Here is a 17,573-nt window from a genome sequence, read left to right on the forward strand (position 1 = left end):
AGACTTCAATTGAAGAAAGTAGGGAAAACCACTAGACCATTCAAGTATGACCTAAATCAAATCCCTTATGATTATACAGTGGAAGTGAGAAATAGATTTAAGGGCCTAGATCTGATAGATAGAGTGCCTGATGAACTATGGAATGAGATTCATGACATTCTACAGGAGACAGGGATCAAGACCATCCCCATGGAAAAGAAATGCAGAAAAGCAAAATGGCATTCTAGGGAGGCCTTACAAATAGCTGTGAAAAGAAGAGAGGTGAAAGGCAAAGGAGAAAAGGAAAGATATAAACATCTGAATGCAGAGTTCCAAAGAATAGCAAGAAGAAAGCCTTCCTCAGCGATCAATGCAAAGAAATAGAGGAAAACAATAGAATGGGAAAGACTAGAGATCTCTTCAAGAAAATTAGAGATACCAAGGGAACATTTCATGCAAAGATGGGCTCGATAAAGGACAGAAATGGTCTGGACCTAACAGAAGCAGAAGATATTAAGAAGAGGTGGCAAGAATACACAGAAGAACTGTACAAAAAAGATCTTCACGACCCAGATAATCATGATGGTGTGATCACTAAGCTAGAGTCAGACATCCTGGAATGTGAAGTCAAGTGGGCCTTAGAAAGCATCACTACGAACAAAGCTAGTGGAGGTGATGGAATTCCAGTTGAGCTATTTCAAATCCTGAAAAATGATGCTGTGAAAGTGCTGCACTCAGTATATCAGCAACTTTGGAAAACTCAGCAGTGGCCACAGAACTGGAAAAGGTCAGTTTTCATTCCAGTCCCAAAGAAAGGCAGTGCCAATGAATGCTCAAACTACCACACAATTGCACTCATCTCACGCACCTAGTAAAGTAATGCTCAAAATTCTCCAAGCCAGGCTTCAGCAATACGTGAACTGTGAACTTCCTGATGTTCAAGCTGGTTTTAGAAAAGGCAGAGGAACCACAGATCAAATTGCCAACATCCACTGGATCATGCAAAAAGCAAGAGAGTTCCAGAAAAACATTTATTTCTGCTTTATTGACTATGCCAAAGCCTTTGACTGTGTGGATCACAAGAAACTGTGGAAAATTCTTCAAGAGATGGGAATACCAGACCACCTGACCTGACTCTTGAGAAATCTATATTCAGGTCAGGAAGCAACAGTTAGAAATGGACATGGAACAACAGACTGGTTCCAAATAGGAAAAGGAGTACGTCAAAGCTGTATATTGTCACCCTGCTTATTTAATTTATATGCAGAGTACATCGTGAGAAACGCTGGACTAGAAGAAACACAAGCTGGAATCAAGATTGCTGGGAGAAAGATTGATCACCTCAGATATGCAGATGACACCACCCTTATGGCAGAAAGTGAAGAGAAACTAAAAAGCCTCTTGATGAAAGTGAAAGAGGAGAGTGAAAAAGTTGGCTTAAAGCTCAACATTGAGAAAATGAAGATCATGTCATCAGGTCCCATTACTTCATGGGAAATAGATGGGGAAACAGTGGAAACAGTGTCACACTTTATTTTTCTGGGCTCCAAAATCACTGCAGATGGTGACTGCAGCCATGAAATTAAAAGATGCTTACTCCTTGGAAGAAAAGTTATGACCAACCTAGATACCATATTGAAAAGCAAAGACGTTACTTTGCCAACAAAGGTCTGTCTAGTCAAGGCTATGGTTTTTCCAGTAGTCATGTATGGATGTGAGAGTTGGACTGTGAAGAAGGCTAAGCACTGAAGAACTGATGCATTTGAACTGTGGTGTTGGAGAAGACTCTTGAGAGTCCCTTGGACTGAAAGGAGATCCAGCCAGTCCATTCTGAAGGAGATCAACCCTGGGATTTCTTTGGAAGGAATGATGCTAAAGCTGAGACTCCAGTACTTTGGCCACCTCATGCGAAGAGTTGACTCATTGGAAAAGACTCTGATGCTGGGAGGGATTGAGGGCAGGAGGAGAAGGGGACGACAGAGGATGAGATGGCTGGATGGCATCACGGACTCAATGGACATGAGTCTGAGCGAACTCCGGGAGTTGGTGATGGACAGGGAGGCCTGGCATGCTGCGATTCATGGGGTCGCAAAGAGTCAGACATGACTGAGCGACTGAACTGAACTGAACTGAATGCTGGTAAACTGAGGTTTGGATCATACCAATAAAACTTGACTCTAACACCAAGTAATTTAAACTTTTTATTTCTTTCATTTTCTTTCCTATAGTTAATCATTGTTGATTACTTAATAAAAATATGGTCTTGTATGTAATTTACTGGCCCAGGAAATACTTTCTAGTTACTTTCCTCATCTATTTGTTCAGGAGAAAAATACACTAAATTTAATGTAGCTAAGTGAAAGATAATGTAATTAGCAAAGTTAATCTGTAACAAAACATGATACATTTTAAAATGAAGTCTGTGGTGAAAAGACCATTTTTGCTGAGATAATTCGCAGCCCAAGTAGCTATGTTGCTCTTGTAGGGGTCTCAGCAGTTTAGACACTTGACCAGAGGGATGGTGAGCTAAATCCTCCCTACTTGAGTGCCTTTCTTCATAGGAAAATACCTGCTCTACAATGATAGACTAGCTCACATGTTGTCTTTTGTTGTTAATCAAAAGAATAAAATGTGCAAAACTACTTACTCTCTCTAAACCATTGGAGTTTATAGGTTCGGCATGATCTTGCCAGTAAAATCTTCAACTGCTGTAGCATTATGATGAAGCATGATTTCAAGGTGACCATCTATCTTCTTCCACATATTTTAGTATATGTTTTATTGGGGTGTAATCAAGAAGATCAACAAGAGGTGAGATACATTATTTTATTTGGTTTCTGTTTGTACAAACATTTGGGAAATGTAGTTAGTATTAAAAAGGCTATGTATTAGTTGGACATGTAGATCAATGTATGCTATTTAATGGGATATCTAAACACTTACAAAATCCTTTTTTAAACTTTTATTTATCAAAGAGTTGTTTAATGCTTAGTTCATATCCTTTGCCTATTTGAGGTTGTGTATGTGTGTGCCTTTTTAAATAGTAGGAGTTTGATATGTATTCTGGATACCAATTTGTGCCAGTCATATCGTAGAAATTTTTTTTCCAATTACATCTTTTGCCATGAGAAATTTTAAATATAAATGCCAAATTTGTATATATTTTATAACTTTTTAATATTAAGGCTTTTATGCAATGCCTTCTCTTACCCAGTATCATGAACATATTTCCCCATATTTTCTTTTGATTTCTTTTGTTTGTACATGCCCTTTAATTACTCTGAAGTGATTTCTGCAGATACTGTATTTATTTTTGTGACTCTTTATGTTGTTGTTTTTGTTTGTTTAATAGGGGCTCTGCTTTATTTTCTTAAATATTAACTAATACACTAGCATTTGGCACGAATCCAAAATATGATGACAAAAGTCACTATTAACTTTTTATTTCAAATATATCATTTTAGTTTAAAAGGCTTTAAGAGGCTTGCAAGTTCAAGCTTGACAGGTTTCCTACTGTCAAAACCAAGAAACCTTAGAAAATGAGAAGGAGGGCACTCTGTGCCCTTTTGATCTGATTCAGTAAGGCAACAAAACAACTTTGCAGTGTGATTTTGTTTTGCTTTAGAATTGGTGTGTCATTACAGAGCATGGTCTGTAATTCCATTCTTTTGATGAGGAAATTAAGACACAGAGAGGTTAAATGACATGGAAACACAGACTCTTTGAGTAGAAGGGACCTTAGAATTAACATAGATCAGATTTTGGAGGCAAAAAAGTTTTGCTTTGGGGAAAGAGGCCACCTTAAGGAAATCAAACTGCAGGCTAGTACCCCAACTTCTCATGACTGCCTCCCTTGAACCTCTAAACCCATACTATATTTATATTCAACACTGAAGTGCTCCATGATATTGTCACACTGTTTACACCTTATCATATGCTACCTTGTATTGTTCATGTGTGCACATCAAGTGTACACACAAGAGGGCTTTCTTGGAGCAGAACCCATAGCTGGTGAAAGTCTGAATCCCACCCAGAGCCCATAGCTGGGGAATGTCTGAATCCTACCACAGGGCTTTGCACATGAATATCTGCTTGCCTGTTTGACAGTGACATTCTAGAAACTGCCACAGTGAGCAGCGGGCTTTCCTTTTGTTTGAAGTGTCTGTTTGTGGATGAAGCATGAAAGAGACATCATAATCTCTCACAGGCGCTTGAATAGTCTCAACCATCTTCACCAAGTCTATTTTTGTGACTCTTTTACAGTATATTTTCTCTTCAGAGAAACATTTTATTGGCTTAATTTTAATGAGAAAGATAATTTATTATTAATCCATCATGGATTTTTTTTCTTTTGAAAATTATTCCCTAAAATGGCCAACCTTATATGTCAGGTAATAGTAAAATGGTATTATGTAGACATATCATTAACCATAAAATGGTTCTTCTTAGGTTTATGCAGAAATTATGGCAGTTCTAAAGCATGATGATCATCATACCTTAAGTACCCAAGACAGTGCATCTGATTTGTGTCAACTCAGTACACAGACTGTGTTCTCCATGCTTGACCATCTCACACAATGGGCAAGGCACAAGTTTCAGGCACTGAATGCTGAAAAATTTGCACAAGGCAAATCAAATAGAGATAAGGTGGACTCCATGGGTAAGTCATAAGTTCTATATACTTCCTTCTCTTTATTATTAACCAGTTAGCTCCTTCCTATATCAATTCTATAATTTAAGCAAAGACCTATATTTTCTTTCATGCCTTTTCCCCCTACCTCCCCAGGAGATGGCCTTGTCTGAGAAAAAGCGGTGACTTTATAGTAAGAAAGCCTCTCTTTAAACTCTTACTCTCGCTTCCTTAAGCAAAACACATAACTAATTTTTCTTTGTATAAAATAAGGTTTATATTATCTCCCCTAGAAGATTAAGGATTAAGTGGGTTGATGATTATATATAGTAAATTGTAAAAATGTGAAATGAATGCTATGTTAATGTTGTTATTAACCCACTCCTCACTTAACTCATTTATTCCATGTTCCCTCAATGTGTGTATACATTGTATATATACATATATGTGTATGTATATAAGTGTTCTTTATCTTTTTTCACTTATGAAATAACTCTTTGCAGTCTTTTTCACAGTTAAGTTTTACATTTCAAAGATTTTACTTTCATTCATTTCTTGACCTATTTTTTTTTATTCATGTCACATATTTTATTCTTTTTTTTCCCTGTCTCTGGTAGTTTGGTATCCAGCAGCCTCTCCAAATATGCTTAATATGGGGAGGGAGGTGGGAGAGGGGTTCAGGACAGGGGGACACATGTACATCCATGGCTGATTCATGTCAATATATGGCAAAAACCACCACAGTGTTGTAAGTAATTAGTCTCCAATTAAAATAAATTAATTAATAATAAAAGGAATTAGTAATCGTGTTAATCTGTACCGCTATGTACTTATCTACCCCATATTGTTTGTAAGCAAATCTTAGGTATCATTGTTTCATCTATAATATTTGAGAGGGTAGCTCTAAAAGATAAGGACTCTTTGCAAAGAAATATAAGCAACATATCTTTATGATACCTAAAAAAACTGGTCATTATCCCTTAATATCAAATATCCAATTTCCAAAGTTCTAATTATCTCATGAATGTCATATTTTTCAATAATTTGTTTGAATAATTTATAGACAATATTCACACTTTACAGGTTCTTTCAGTTCAGCATTGTTATATCTTTTAATTTGAGTCTAAAGATTCTCTCCAAGTTGGAGGGGATAAATGTATACGTATAGCTAATTCACTTTGTTGTACAACAGAAACTAACATAACATTGTAAAGCAATTATGTACAATTAAAAAAACACCACTACAAAAAAATAAAATAAAGATTCTCTCTCCAAAAAAAAAAAAAATATGGTTAGTACATACTACAACACTAACACCCTGTTATACCTGCTAACATGTTATTTTTTTCCCTTTGATTTTACAACTCCCACTAAGGTGACTAAAAGAAGAATCTCATTAGAGTCTAAAATGACACTTGCCCCTATGATATAAGCATTTGGTAAGATTTTGATGAATTACATTCTTCAGACATTAGTAGATACACTTAATGTCTTTAAACTTTTGCACTTTTCATTCTTGTGGCAAATGGTTAAAGTATATGATCGTTCTGCTTCTCTGTACTTCAGCCATTTTAGTGGGAATACATGATTTTCCCCCAAAGCTTTGAGACTAATTGGAAAAACTGACTAAGACCCTTAAACAGGCCTTTACTTAAGTTCTCCACTTGTGAGCATCTCCTTCTTGTTCCTCTATCTGTGGAAACACATACATTCCTGTTGTTAAGCACAATAGTTTATTTTTTTAGGATATTTTGGACTGACAAATAATTATCTTTTTAGGGGAATGTTTTTCTCTATAATATGACTTTTTTCTCTACAACATATTGATATGTTTTACATTAACTCTACAATTAAAGGTTTGTTTCTGTTTCTGCATGTGAAAATGGTACATAAAAACCAAACACGAACTCAGTTATTATCATTTCTTACTAACATTGTAATAAAAATTCTAGCTTTTAAGAGTAACATTTGTAATATTTCCAAAGTACAACACCTTTAACATTTCTCATAATTTGAAATGAATTACAAATTTTGATGGAAGTAAGAAACTTATTTTAAATATAACTTCATTTAAATTTACTATCTTGATTATGAAATTTGTTTCCTGTTTTCTACATGCTGTTATGAGTCATTATTAAAAGCTATAGCTTTTAAATAAGACTTCTTAAACTAACTAGTCCAGAAGTTTCTCAATTAGGTCTTTTCTTAGATTCTTTTTTTAAAAATTACCATTTTAAAGTATTTGTGATTTTACTTGAAAGGCACTTTTACTTTCTATTTCCACCTTAATATTTAATGTTGTAGATATAGCAACACAGGAAAGAAATAGGTTGTTAATAAAGAAAGCTATTTCCATAATTCTTCTTTTTCCCAACTCATATTTTATCACTGTTTTTATAGTTATTAATAATAAATAACTCTTCTTTGTATCTTTGGTGCATGCATGCTAAGTCAAATCAGTTGTATATGGACTGCAGCCTGTCAGGCTCCTCTGTCCAAGGAATTCTCCAGGCAAGAATGCTGTAGTGGGTTGCCTTGCCCTCTTTCAGGGGATCTTCCTGACACAGGGATCGAACCTGCATCTCTTAAACGTCTAACCTGCATTGGCAGGAGGATTCTTTGCCCCTAGATCTTTTGTATCATCTTTATATATCCTCAACATTTAATGTGAATTTACATTTAATCCTTACAACATTTAAGGAAGGCAAAACAGATGCTAGTATTTATAGGAAAGTGTGTGTTAGTTGCTCATTAGTGACTGATTCTTTGCGACACCATGGACTGTAGCTCCCCAGGCTCCTTTGTCCATAGAAACAGAAGAAGTTCAAATAAGTTAAATGACTGTTTAAGGTAAGGTAAGTAATAATTGCTGTTGGAGCAAGAGTATTCTGAGCAATCATCTTGCTAGTAGTTACATTCTAAATAAGATACACTGGTACATGTAGATTAATTTATTTCATGAAATAAAATAAATTTAAATGTATACTTTTAAAATTTCATCTTCTAAGTCTTTAATTACTCAATTATCTTTTTATGATCTAGTGTCTACTGTGGATTATGAAGACTATCAGAGTGTAACTCGTTTTCTAGACCTCATACCTCAGGATACTCTGGCAGTAGCATCCTTTCGCTCCAAAGCATACACACGAGCTGTAATGCACTTTGAATCATTTATTACAGAAAAGAAGCAAAACATTCAAGAGCATCTTGGATTTTTACAGGTTTGAAATTAATATAGTAAATTTAATAATGATGTTTAATATTGCCAGTCTTTTATGTTTAGATTGTTCATTTTATTGGTTTAAATGATAATGCTGTGATTGTGTATGGAAGAAAAGAAAGTAAGGACCAGTGGGACTAATACAGTGAATTAAATAAGAGGTCAAGATTGGTGGGCTTCTTTTCAGGTCGAAAAGCAGAATACTGTGAGAGAACTGGAAAATAAGTAGCTTGTAGTCTTTTGGTGACAGTCTGTCCTGTCTTTGTTTGCTTCCTTGTCTAGCATTAGTCTCTTTTAATTGTTAAAGACATTCTTTTATAAGGGCATTCAACTCCCATGTCTTTCTCCCTCTGTACTGTATTCACTTCGTAAGACTCCAGTCCTAAATAAACTCACCCATGTGTTTTCCAGTTGTTTGCATGTAAGCAGCTGAACATCACTGGAGAAAAATCACACTGTGGATATTTAACTGGTTTTCCTTCACACTCATAATCTCAAACTTCAGCAGAACTCTTTAACACTGCCTTCAGTCTATGTTTCTCCAGTTAAGACTACTTTCCCTCTCTTCATGATGACTATTTCTTACCTTCTCTTCATGTCTCGTCTCACCTCACTTATTCTCAGTTGGTCACCTTGCTTTATTGTTCATTAGGAAAATAGAAGCCAAATCTACCAAATCTGAAAATTTATTGGATTCTGCACCATATTCTTTTTCTTCTCTATTCTGTTCCTAAGGAAGAATCCCTTCCTGCCAAAATTCAGTTCTTCTACTTTTGTTCTTGATTTCAAGGATTTCACTCCTTCAGATATTCCTTCTTTCTCCAGTATGATTAACTTTTCTTTATCAACCAGAGTAATAAAGTATATAGACATGTTCTGGTATAACCCATTTTAATTTTTTTCTAATTCCCTTGAAAAAGTCTTATAGTATCTTTTTTCAAATACTTCCCAACTTTCTGTTTCCCTCCATAGCCAGTTTTTAAAAGAATTGCCCATCTTCTTTATAGACCTTTACTTCTTATTTATTCTTTGCCCATTCCAATAAGAGTTCTTTCTCCATTCAACTGACTCTATTCTTGCTAAGAAAATCACTGACATATATATATATATATATACACACACACTATTATGTATAAAATAGATAACTAATGAGAACCTTTGCATACTGTTCATGGGATGAAACACAAGCTGGAATCAAGATTGCCCGGAGAAATATCAATAACCTAAGATACACAGATGACACCACCCTTATGGCAGAAAGCGAAGAAGGACTAAAGAGCCTCTTGATGAAAGTGAAAGAGGAGAGGGGAAAAAGTTGGCTTAAAACTCAGCATTCAGCAAACTAAGATCATGGCATCCGGCCCCATCACTTCATGGCAAATAGATGGGGAAACAATGGAAACAGTGAGAGGCTTTATTTTCTTGGGCTCCAAAATCACTGCAGATTGTGACTGCAGCCATGAAATTAAAAGACACTTGCTCCTTGGAAGAAAAGCTATGACCAACCTAGACAGCATATTAGAAAGCAGAGACATTCCTTTGAGAATGTCTTGTTGTCCAGAGACGGCCAACAAAGGTCCATCTAATCAAAGCTATGGTTTTTCCAATAGTTGTGTATAGATATGAGAGTTGGGCTATAAAGAAGGCTGAGCACCAAAGAATTGTGGTTTGAACTGTGGTGTTGGCCTTGGACTGCAAAGAGATCCAACCAACCAATCTGAAAGAAATCAGTCCTGAATATTCATCAGAAGGACTGACGCTGAAGCTGAAACTCCAATACTTTGGCCACCTGATGCAAAGAACTGACTCATTTGAAAAGACCCTTATGCTGGGAAAGATTGAAGGTGGGAGGAGAAGGAGACGACAGAGGATGAGATGGTTGGATGGCATCACCAACACGATGGACATGAGTCTGAGTAGGCTCTGGGAGTTGGCGATGGACAGGGAAGTCTGGTGTGCTGCAGTTGTGGGGTCGCAAAGAGTCGGACACGACTGAGTGATTCAATTGAATGGAATGAGAGCCTACTGTATAGCAGAGGAAACTCTACTCAATACTCTGCTCTGTGGTGACCTAAATGGGAGAGAATTCTTCAAAAGAGGGGATATGTGTATATGGTTAGGTGATTCATTACTCTGCCAACAAAGGTCTGTATAGTCAAGGTTATGGTCTTCCCCATGGTCACATACTGTTGTGAGAGCTGGACTATAAAAAAGCCAGAGAGCCAAAGAATTGATGCCTTCAAACTGTGGTATTGGAGAAGGTTCCTATGGGTCCCTTGGACAGCAAGGAGATCAAACCAGTCAATATTAAAGGAAATCAACCCTAAATACTCATTGAAAGGACTGATGCTAAAGCTGAAATGCCAATACTTTGGCCACCTGATGTGAAGAACTGACTTAATGGAAAAGACTCTGATGCTGGGAAAGATTGAAGGCAGAAGGAGAAGAGAGCTTCAGAGGATGAGATGGCTGGATGCCATCACCAATGCAATAGACACGAATTTAGGCAAACTCCAGGAGATGGTGAGGGACAGGGAGGTCTGGTGTGCTGCAGTCCCTGGGTTTGCAAAGAGTTGTACATGGCTAGGTGACTGAACAACAGTGACATTGCTGATTCACTTTGTTGCACAATAGAAACTAATACAACATTGTAAAGCAACTATTCACCAATAAAAGTTTAAAAAGAAAGAAAATTGGGGGCCTCCATGTTGCCAAATCCAATAAATACCTCCCAGTCCTCATTTTCTTAACTTCATGGCATCATTTGACCACTCCTTTATTAAGATATTTTCTTTTCTCTCACAACTTCTGGAATACCACATATTCTAGGTTTCTTCAAGCTAGTCTCTCCTCTCAGTTTCATTTGCTAGTTCTTCCTCATCTGTAAATATAGAAGTACTCTAGTGTCCTCTTTTCTTCTCTGCCTCTGTTCATTTCATAAATCATTTCATCCTTTCCCCTGCCATCTTTGTGCTAATTGGTCCCAAATTTTTATCTTCAGCCTGAATATCTCCTTTGAACCCAGATTTAGTGTCTTGTGTTTCTTATTGTTCAGTCTCTAAGTTGTGTCCAGCTCTTTGCGACCCCATGGACTGCAGTACAACAGGCTCACTTGTCCTTCACTGTATCTCAGAATTGGCTCAAATTCATGTCCATTGAGTCGGTGATGCTATCTAACCATCTCATCTACTGTTGCCCCCTTCTCTTTTTGCCTTCAGTCTTTCCAAGCATCAGTGTTTTTCTTGAAAGTATGTTAATACCAATATATTAAATGCTTATTTAAAATATTTTAAAATTTTAGTATGTAACTTATAGACTATACTCAACAGAATTTATTATATATTGGATTTTTACAAGAGTTCAAGACCTTGAGAGTCTTTACAGTTGTCATTGTCACTAGCAGTTACTAGTGGAGATTTGTATTTAAGTGGAATATGGGTATATTTAAGTGGAACAGAATGCCTGGAAGTAAGTTTGCAGTTTTACTGTGAATCTACCCTGAAACAAATACTTATTGTTGCTTTGAAGAAAAAAAATGCTTATATGCTTTTTTACATGAACGGGTGGTTTTATTTCTAGTTGTGTCTTTTTTCTTATTTCACTGTTTCTTTAATGATTGAACAAAGAAATTATATGCTGCTATGCATGAACCAGATGGAGTGGCTGGAGTGAGCGCAATTCGAAAGGCAGAACCATCTCTGAAAGAACAAATCCTTGAACATGAAAGCATCGGCTTACTGAGAGATGCCACTGCTTGTTATGACAGGGCTATTCAGTTAGAACCAGACCAGGTAAGAAAAGAAATGAAAGGCAACATAATAAAAATAACTATGAACTAGAATCTCTGGAAACCTTAATTTCAATACTGTCTCTACTAGCGTCACTCTGTGTCTGGAAAATATTTAACCATCTGTGAATTTGAGTTTCCTGATTGATTAAAATTAGAGATACGCTAGATGATCTCAAAGATCCTTTCTAGTACCAAATTTCTATGACTTTACAAATCCCCCAAATGAATGAGATTTATTGTGGAATATGGCACCCCACTCCAGTACTCTTGCCTGGAAAATCCCATGGACGGAGGAGCCTAGTAGGCTACAGTTCATGAGGTCGCGAAGAGTCGGACACAACTGAGCGACTTCACTTTCACTTTTTACTTTCATGCATTGGAGAAGGAAATGGCAACCCACTCCAGTGTTCTTGCCTGGAGAATCCCAGGGACGGGGGAGCCTGGTGGGCTGCCGTCTATGGGGTCGCACAGAGTCGGACATGACTGAAGTGACTTAGCAGCAGGAGCATACTTAGTTTTAAGCTGTATGTTCAGTTACTCTGAAATTAAGGTAATTTTGCTTTACTATTAAAAGTGTAAGACTTGTATCAATTTTTAATAATAATAGTGATTCTATAGCCTAAGAAAGTTTTTCAGATTCCACATGCCCCATCACCATCTGGGAATCTCTGAAATGGTCCCTTAGTATCACTGAGCTACAGTTGCTAATGGGGGCACGTCATGTATCTCATGTATATTAGAACAGGAAAGAGGTTTAGAATCATTGGTTTACAATCTTGGCTTAGAATCTCTCTAATCTTAGGTATCCCTTTTTTGTCATAATTGGCCTGTTCATTTTCTCAGAAGTTCAGTGTATAGGGCCTTCATTTTTCACAATCTTGTTCTCAATTTTAAAGAATACTTCATAATCCTATTTAACTTTTCAGTTTCTATAGCCTAAAATCTATATTAATAATATTGTGACCTTTGAGTTTAATTTTTACATGAGAAATAATGACAGTCTTTAAATGAAGTATTAAGAAATACTCTTACTTTTACATTTAATCTGAACAAAAAATTAGACCTTATCTGGGAAAAATAATAAAATCAATCTGAGATACTTTTTAGGTTGTCTGAATTTAAAAAAAAAAACAATTCAGATGTGTATAGAACATCGGCAGAGGACTCTGCCATGTAGCCAAGCAAGTCACTTGTTAAACTAAGAAATGTAGGCTCAGTGAAGAAGATAGCATTTTTTAAGGACAAGCAGTTAAACACTTTTTGGTTCCTAAGATGTATTTGAAGTAACAATTGCTATTTTAAATACTTTAAAATTTCCAGATCATTCACTATCATGGTGTTGTGAAGTCCATGTTAGGTCTTGGTCAACTGTCTACTGTAATCACTCAGGTGAATGGAGTACATGCTAACAGGTAATGCTTTTTAAAAGAATTTTTTTTTGTTTTGTTTTGAAATGGGAAATTTTAAATTGACTGATTGGTTTGAAGTAATGTTTACTAAAGTAATGAAATCTTTTTTGTTTTCATGGTGTTGGAGATAAGCACCAAAAAAGATTTTGTCCTACTTCTTGTAAGTCAGTCTAGCACTTAACAGCTTATCTTTTGTGCAGAGAATCATCTTTGAAGTAAATTTGCTTTATGACAGGAACCTGCCTGACTTTACCAACTATGGGTGAAGTTAATATTCATACTTCTAAAGGGTACAAGCTCTGCCTACATAATCAGCACCAGTTATTTTATGTGTTGGAGAGAGAGAAATTTCGTGACTGAATTAAAGAATACCACTCTAAAATCTAGGGATTGTTTTCCCCTAAAAGACTAATAAAAATGAAAACAACTTTTCTTTCCTAAAGAAAATAGATTTCTTATAGCAAACCAAATGATACCTCCAAAAAAGTGCTTATATGTGGCAAAGATTAAAGCATCCATGTTTCTTTTAATATAAAAAATAATTAGGAAGGTTGGTTTTGCTCTTGAAACTGCCTTGCTCTGCCAGCTGAAAGCCTTTTTCCTTAAAATATTTGCCAGACCCCAAATGACTTTTCCAGACAGTGTTCGGTTCAGTTCAGTTCAGTTCAGTCGCTCAGTTATGGCTGACTCTTTGCAGCCCCATGAACCACAGCACGCCAGGCCTCCCTGTCCATCACCAACTCCTGCACTTTACCCACACTCATATCCATTGAGTTGGTGATGCCATCCAACCATCTCATCCTCTGTTGTCCCCTTCTCCTCCTGCCCTCAATCTTTCCCAGCATCAGGGTCTTTTCAGATGAGTCAGCTCTTTGCAACAGATGACCAAAGTATTGGAGTTTCAGCTTTAACATCAGTCCTTCCAATGAACACCCAGGACTGATCTCCTTTAGGATGGACTGGTTTGATCTCCTTGCAGTCCAAGGGACTCTCAAGAGTCTTCTCCAACACCACAGTTCAAACGCATCAGTTCTTCAGCACTCAGCCTTCTTTATAGTCCAACTCTCACATCCATACATGACTACTGGAAAAACCATAGCCTTGTCTACACGGACATTTCTTGACAAAGTAATGTCTCTGCTTTTTAATATGCTGTCTAGGTTGGTCATAACTTTCTTTCCAAGGAGTAAGCGTCTTTTAATTTCATGGCTGCAATCACCATCTGCAGTGATTTTGGAGCCCCTCAAAAATAAAGTCAACCATTGTTTCCATTGTTTCCCCATCTATTTCCCATGAAGTGATGGTACCAGTTGCCATGATCTTAGTTTTCTGAATGTTGAGCTTTAAGCCAACTTTTTCACTCTCCTCCTTCACCTTTATCAAGAGGCTCTTTAGTTCTTCTTCACTTTCTGCCATAAGGGTGGTGTTATCTGCATATCTGAGGTTATTGATATTTCTTCTAGCAATCTTGATTCCAGCTTGTGCTTCATCCAGCCCAGCATTTCTCATGATGTACTCTGCATATAAATTAAATAAGTAGGGTGACAATATACAGCCTTGATGTACTCCATTTCCTATTTGGAACTAGTCTTTTGTTCCATGTCTGGTTCTAACTGTTGCTTCCTGGCCTACATACAGGTTTCTCAAGAGGCAGGTCAGGTGGTCTGGTATTCCCATCTCTTGAAGAATTTTCCACAGTTTATTGTGGTCCACGCAGTCAAAGGCTTTGGCATAGTCAGTAAAGCAGAAGTAGATATTTTTCTGGAACTCTCTTGCTTTTTCCATGATCCAGCGGATGTTGGCAATTTGATCTCTGGTTCCTCTGCCTTTTCTAAAACCAGCTTGAACATCAGGAAGTTCACGGTTCACGTATTGCTGAAGCCTGGCTTCGAGAATTTTGAGCATTACTTTACTAGCGTGTGAGATGAGTGCAACTGTGTGGTAGTTTGAGCATCCTTTGGCATTGCCTTTCCTTGGGACTAGAATGAAAAGTGACCTTTTCCAGTCCTGTGGCCACTACTGAGTTTTCCAAATTTGCTGACATATTGAGTGTAGCACTTTCACAGCATCATCTTTTAGGATTTGAAATAGCTCAACTGGAATTCCATCACCTCCACTAGCTTTGTTCATAGTGATGCTTTCTAAGGCCCACTTGACTTCACATTCCAGGATGTCTGGCTCTAGGTGAGTGTCCAGACAGTGAGATCTGGTCAAAAGGGATGGGCTCATCTTACTTTACCAAAGAGCACAGGCCACTGTCTTTAGTTAGTTCATGCAGTACTTCTAAATATAGGTTCTATATATTCAAAGCTATGGTTTTCAAGACCACTGTTCTACGGTATCTGAGAGCAGAGAAACTCAGTCTTAGTTGTATGGTTTCAAAGTAGTGGAATTTATTAAATGATGGAAAAAAAAAAAGCTTTACAGAAGCAGGGAAAGATTGGATAAATGTTTTAGACTTGTTTCTCCAGATTATTTGAGAGACCTGATGAATAAAAGGGTTGCAGGAATTTGGGAAAGTTTGTCATGGCTCAAGCCAATGTGTCTTACTTCCTTATGATGCACACTGCATGCTCTTCTTTTTGGATCTGGGGTACATAGAGCCTCCTGATCATTGATTGTAAAAAGGCAACTTCAGTATTCAACAAAGGATACTATATCACTGGTGTAAGTGGTCACTGAGGGGATGTGTTTTTCTTGGAGTGAATACTTGGGTTTAAACAAATATTTCTCCAAAATTATTGACTGTGCTTAAACTACACATTCTTTTATTTTTTTTTAATTTTGTATTGGAATTTAGCAGATTAACAATGTTATAGCAGATTAACAATTAACGGTGAAACAGTAGTTTCGGGTAGACAGCACAGCCATGCTTATTATACCTGTATCCATTCTCCCCCAGACTCCCTTCCCATCCAGTCTTCCATATAACATTGAGCTGTGTTCCCTGTGTTGTACAGTTAAGTCCTTGGTTGGTTATCCATTTTAAATACAGCGGTACACAGTCATCTTTTTAATGCATTTATGGAAGCATCATCACAGCCTGATCCTCATGGTCATTTGGTACAGTGCTTCTTGGTACAGTGCTTGGTGTGACCCTCTGGTTTAAGGTCATGGCATCTAGTTCCATCACTTCATGGCAGATAAAAGGGGAAAAAGTAGAAGCGTTGACAGTTTTATTTTCTTGGGCTCCAGAATCACACAGATGGTGACTGCACCCATGGAAATAAAAGATACTTGCTTCTGGGAATTAAAGCTTTGACAAACCTAGACAGCATATTAAAAAGCAGAGACATCACTTTTGCTGACAGATGTCCATATAGTCAAAGCTATTCCAGTAGTCATGTATGAATGTGAGAGTTGAACCATAAAGAAGACTGAGTGCTGAAGAATTGATGCTTTCAGATTGTGGTGTTGGAGAAGACACTTGAAAGTCCCTTGCACTGCAAGGAGATCAAACCTGTCAATCCTAAAGGAAATCAGTCCTGAATATTCATTGGAAGGACTGATGCTGAAGCTGAAGCTCCAGTACTTTGGCCACCCAATGCAAGGAGCTGACTTACTGGAAAAGACCCTGATTCTGAGAAGGATTGAAGGCAGGAGAAGGGGATGACAGAGGACGAGATAGTTGGATGGCATCTCTAACTCAATGTACTTGAGTTTGAGCAAACTCTGGGAGATGATGAAGGACAGAGGAGCCTAGTGTGCTACAGTCCATGAGGTTGCAAAGAGTTGAACATGGCTTAGTGACTGAACGAAAACAACAGTCCTCTCTGGAGAGCAACTCTTGCTAATTCTACTCAGATTTAGATCCTAAAATGTTTGATACTTCAGCATGTTGTAATAAACTTGTGAAGTTATTCAAGTTTGGATTTTTGAAAGTTATATTTCTGTTGCATTTCTTTTAGTTTTGTTCTAAATCATTTTTGTTGGTATTCAGAAATTGGAAAATATTCAGTATTTATGCTGCTACTTTATTTTTTTAAATAATTAATTGATTCATTTGTTATATTTTCTTTATGTATTTTTACTACAGAACGAACAAAGAGGGCTTTTAAGGGCATTGATCCCAGCCTGTCTGAATCTGTTACCTTATTTATAATATGGGGATATGTGTACATTTTGGTACTATTAACTAATTAAATGGAAAAATGTACCTGGCCTAAGGTCTAACATATAGCAGGTATTCACATAATATGATTTAATAAAGAAGAAACATGGAGAAAGTGTAGTTTCTTCTATACAGTCATGATCTAAATATCACTAGCCATGTTAGTATCACATAAGTAGGATGCTTAAAAAAAGTAGTAACCTATATCATACTGCTTTTACAAACCCCAATTTTAAGGTAACTGAAAATAATTTAAGAATAGATAAGTATTTGAGGTAGCTAATTTTGTATTTTTTTAATACTATTGACACATAATTAGTAACTTGGTTATGCCCTTATTATTGAGTGTTCTGTGTTCCCTAATGCTCAATCCACACCACCAGTTTCTATGTTTTTGTATTAAATTTAGTTCAAAATTTTATTAGAGTTACTTA

At 36.8% G+C, this 17,573-nt stretch overlaps 1 protein-coding gene across 1 annotated transcript in view; it reads left to right on the forward strand.

Annotated features, from left to right (window-relative positions):
- Positions 1-17,573, forward strand: part of ATR (ATR serine/threonine kinase) — a 111,253-nt gene that overhangs the window by 64,647 nt on the left and 29,033 nt on the right. The window contains exons 26-30 of the mRNA XM_005675482.2: positions 2,653-2,790; positions 4,429-4,639; positions 7,652-7,830; positions 11,456-11,620; positions 12,940-13,031. Coding sequence (XP_005675539.1) covers positions 2,653-2,790; positions 4,429-4,639; positions 7,652-7,830; positions 11,456-11,620; positions 12,940-13,031 — 785 coding nt within the window. The remainder of the gene's footprint in view (positions 1-2,652; positions 2,791-4,428; positions 4,640-7,651; positions 7,831-11,455; positions 11,621-12,939; positions 13,032-17,573) is intronic.

The sequence above is a fragment of the Capra hircus genome, chromosome 1 (assembly GCF_001704415.2).
Source record: "Capra hircus breed San Clemente chromosome 1, ASM170441v1, whole genome shotgun sequence".
NCBI classification, from domain to species: domain Eukaryota; kingdom Metazoa; phylum Chordata; class Mammalia; order Artiodactyla; family Bovidae; genus Capra; species Capra hircus.